Source organism: Etheostoma spectabile, unplaced genomic scaffold, assembly GCF_008692095.1.
Source record: "Etheostoma spectabile isolate EspeVRDwgs_2016 unplaced genomic scaffold, UIUC_Espe_1.0 scaffold273, whole genome shotgun sequence".
Taxonomy (NCBI): domain Eukaryota; kingdom Metazoa; phylum Chordata; class Actinopteri; order Perciformes; family Percidae; genus Etheostoma; species Etheostoma spectabile.
The window spans coordinates 874,893-879,448 of NW_022605577.1; the positions used below are offsets into that span (position 1 = coordinate 874,893).

Sequence of the window (4,556 nt, forward strand, 5' to 3'; positions counted from 1 at the left end):
AGATGAGAAGGCCTGATCACCTTAAGTTCCAGGGAGTGACCAATGGGTGACCCAGTTCAGACCAACAAGAGAAAAGATCAACAAGCCACTGACAGACATGTTAAAATTGGATTAATTCAATAAATGATTACTTTCTTAAATCTACCATCCATTTTTTTTATGATACAACATTTGCAGCATCCTGAGATTTTTTGGTAAGGTTACTAGGAAAACTCAGCCTAGAGTAGTTTATTCTCCCTAAAACAAGTTTTCTTAATACCAAAAAAAAATCACAACTTTATTTATGTTCAGGGTTAGACCTATTCAAAAGACGGAGCTTTAAGAGTTCCTCTTTTTCTTTAAAAGGATAAAATTTAAATTTAAAAAGAGCTACGCTAAAGTTGGCAATTTGATGAATGCAAGTTATTTCAATTGATATTCTGTTATATTTCAATCTGTGTGTGCAAAAAAGACATGATGTGGGACCGGCGGTCCCCCCGCCCCCCACCCACATTATTCAATGATCAGTATAGGCAAGATGTGACCATTTTGATTCGACTATGAAAATTCTTAGTCGGGGAGACCCCTAGAGGGACCACGAGTGACCTAGCAGAGGATCTCAGGTTTCCTTTAAGCTCGCATGGGGAAAGAAGTTCAGCTATATGTTTAGGAGCTATCCCCCATTCAAGCCTTAAAAGTGATTCTAATTTTATAATTCACTCTAAAAACAAACGGGGAGCCAATGGGAGTGCTTTTCAAATTGGTGTTATGTGTTCTCTCCTGTTGGTCTGGATATGAGTCTGGCTGGGGCATTGAGTTTACATTTGAGAATGAGTTTACTGAGGATTTGTTGTGAGAAATGTGAGAAAAGTGTCTGCAGCAATCTAATCGGGAGGAAATTAAATGAATCATTGCCTCCACGTTTGGCAGATAGAAATGACCGAATATTTGAAATGTTTCTTATCAAGTGGTCTGATCAGTAGAGGGTGAAACAACAAAAACAAGTCAGACTGAGAGGAGGAGAAAACAATGAGGAAATGCTGGGACTAATCACCTGGGACTGTCCAGAGAGGAGGCTCTGGAGCTGGGCTTGGAGGAGGCCAGGGCCTGGGGGTCTGGGTGACACAGCTCCAGAAGAGAGGAAGAGCCCGGCCCGGGAGAAACATCCTGTTCTGCTTCCGACTTGTCCTGTCCCTCCTCCTCATCTCTCACCAGGGAGTGTCTGGAATGCTGTGGCTGCTCCTCCTCCTCCTCATCTTCTTCTTCTTCTTCTTCGTCCCTATCCACCTTTGGTTTCAGCTCATCCACACTTACAGCTGGACCACAGACAGAAGCAAAGGTCTCAGAGGGCAACCTGATATGATGCAGTGCCAGCAAAGGGTACGGAAGTCTATGGCTGCCAGATGTTTATCATGAAATAATTTAACCAAATCAAAGATTCATTAACTCGTTTGTGTGTGTGCGTAATGTATGGGAGACTTATCCCTCATGTTGTCCTTGGGTCAAATCAACCCATTTTCCTATTTCAATGTTCTTTTTAATTACCCAAAATAACATGACTGATTCCACACAACGCTCTTTGGGGTGATTTTGATGGATAAATTTGGGGTGTCTTATTCAATTTTATAGCAATTGAAATAGAATTATTAAATTAGTAAAGAATTTCTATTATATAAAAGTTGATGTATTCCAGTCTGTGATTATCCATCAACAAACTTTCCTTTAATTTTAGCCTAAATAATTCCTAATCTCTGCTTTTCTAATTCAAACATTAGGTATAATTTTCTATAAATGAAATTTGTTGACCATAAATTCCAAAAATAACTGTAAAACTAAAGTTAATTAATAAGTTAGTGTTAGTTAGTGTTAAACGTCAAAAAATGTGACAAACATTGGAAAAAAGCGTCAAAAGTGTTGGAAAAAGTTCAAAACATTGATAGAAATTTTCAACTTTGGCGGGAAGACAACACAAGGGTTAAATTACATTAATATTTACTATATTCCACTAAATGTCTGATTTGTGTGTTTGCTCAATATCCATTTTCAATATCTAAGGAGTAAATCTCATCAGCGTCTGTGAGCCAATCAGCATGCAGCATGCTTCTACCAAGATCTAATAGTTTTGGTGATTGGCTGTCTAACATTACACGCCGTAGAGACACGTAGGAAAAACAACGTTTGTGTCGTAATGTTGCAATTTCTTTTGTTATAATGGGTAATATAATATAATTTAGGAACCGGTATCAAAGTCAGGGTATTGGTATTTGTAACGATATCTAACGGTTTTGAACAATACCCAGCCCTACCTTACCCTGGAAATCCAGAGTTCTCGCAAGAGCACAATTTGAATTTGCTTGAGTCACTCTGGCATCGAGTAATGCTGCTCATTAACTATGCCCATGTAGCCGAGCTGAACCAATCACATCGCTGTATCTGATATAGGCGGGGCCAGAGGCGAGCTGAACAGATGACAACAGTCTAATCTACCAGTTAGCTCCGCTGGTAGCTAAGCGTACGATACGTCACCCCATGTGTTGTTGTGATTGGTCGTAGCGTTAACCAATTGCGTGCAGTGAGATCGAAATGCACGCTTGGTCCTGCCCCTTGAGATGAGTCACTTTCATCACTGGATGCCAGACCCTTATCCCATTTGGATTTGGGTTTGGATTTCCAAACTAGCCCTACCTATGTGTACGTTTTTTTATTCATTTTTTAGTTGTAGCTTCTTTTTTATTGTTGTCTTGTCAACTGAAATATGTGACTGTTATGAGAAAGTCTTTAATAAAAAAGAAGAAAATGCATAATTTGCTAAATCTAGTATATAATAATAATTTGGAGTGCACTCACTAAGCATATTATTATCATACAGATAATGAAATTGAATGTGAATTCTTTAAATTGGTGGACAAAGAGCTAATTTCTATAGAAACTAAATATTTTCCTCTCCCAAGCATCTTTTTAAGCAATTTTATTTTCATTAGAAATCAGGACATACAGTAATAGAAAATAGAGCAATTTCATTTTTAAATTTAAGTTGCGAATTAAAAAAATTTAAATGCATTTCAGATTTATTTTCTTTGGTCATTATTGCAATGTTATGCATAGGAGTACACTGACAATCATTTACCAATGGAGCTTTCATTTTAATTATAAATGTGGGAGCAATTATGCATTGTCATACTGTATATTTCCTTTGCAAACTGAAAAAGAATTTGGAATTTCTATTTGATTAAATGGTTTCATGTTAATATTGGGCAGTGGGAGACTTCCATACAGGCAGAGGACTTGATTTGAAGGCAAAAAAGTTAAGTCAAGCAGAAAACCAAAACTTACCTTCTGATGTCTTGTGTTGTTCTCGCTCCCCCGACGCTTCTGTTATGGAGGTGTTCAGCGTCTCGTCCCCCACGGAGTCTCCCTCTGCCTTCATCTCCAGCCTCTGTGTGGACAGGAGACATTAAGGATTACATCATTACTCTCAATGACCACTTTATAAAATACATATTTTCCACTAAAGAATGTGAAGACGCTTGGAAGCAAATGTTAAAGTGAGACCCACCTCAGGCCCTCTGGATTGGAAACATGGCTCCTTTGTTAAAGTTCAAGTTCAAATTTATTGTCATATGCACTTTAGTACAAGTACCACAGCAATGAAATACAGTGTGCCCTATTGCACTCTCTCAGCACCAGTCAACAGTAACAATCAATAACAATAATATAGTTTAAAAACATAAAACCATTTAACCACCGCAATAAACAGTGGCTAAGTAACTAAATACAGACCCCAGCCCTCCTTCCTGCTGCGCTATCATTCAACAACCTGATTACCTGAGGATAAAAACTATCCCTAAAACGTGATGTGCGCGTTGGGATACTCTGCAACCGTCTCCCTGATGGAAGGTGGGAGAAGAGGTTGTGTGCAGGACGATTAGAATCTTGCATAATACTACGTGCCTTCTTAGTACTACGTTTCCAGTAAATATGTTGCAATGGGTCAAGTGGAACTTAAAATTGATGTTTTGAAGGAGAAAATTCCTAAACTTGTATCGTATTTTGTCCTTTAGCTTGAAGTGACTGACCTTAGTTGGCTGAATACATTAGGCATCTCGTTTTATATATTATAAATAACATTGATTGGATGTTGCAGTTCTAAAGTGTGTTATGCATTTTGTAGTAATCTCACAAGTTATGGGAAAATGTCAATTTGTCACATGTGTATTCCTACATGGTGACAGTTAGATAGTCAGGTTAAGTGCCACTGAGTGAACACCGGTTCTATGGCTGACCCAATCATCATTTATAACTAGCATGTTATGACTGGCTGAACTGGATATATCACTCAATGCTTCAACTTCCTTAAAAAGATGTCTGATGTGTTCCCCTTTTATTGTCCTCTACCCATTCTTTTTCATTCCATTCCATCCACTTATTTGGAAACTTGGTGCTGAATTGTATATACTCCTTCTCCAATCCCTCGTTGGACAACTAGTCCAATGGACCATTGTTCTTGTGAAGATCTGGACTTAAAAGGGACAAACTGGGATGGATGGGTGGGTGGGGGGGTTGATGTGTGGGATACC

The 4,556-nt window shown here is 38.5% G+C and overlaps 1 protein-coding gene across 2 annotated transcripts in view; it reads right to left on the minus strand.

Moving 5' to 3' along the window:
• zgc:66433 (cancer-related regulator of actin dynamics) overlaps window positions 1-4,556 on the minus strand; it is a 94,672-nt gene that overhangs the window by 19,551 nt on the left and 70,565 nt on the right. For both annotated transcript variants that reach the window (XM_032510850.1, XM_032510851.1), the window contains exons 8-9: window positions 3,313-3,415; window positions 1,034-1,295 (exon numbers count right to left, since the gene is read on the minus strand). In XM_032510850.1, coding sequence (XP_032366741.1) covers window positions 1,034-1,295; window positions 3,313-3,415 — 365 coding nt within the window. The remainder of the gene's footprint in view (window positions 1-1,033; window positions 1,296-3,312; window positions 3,416-4,556) is intronic.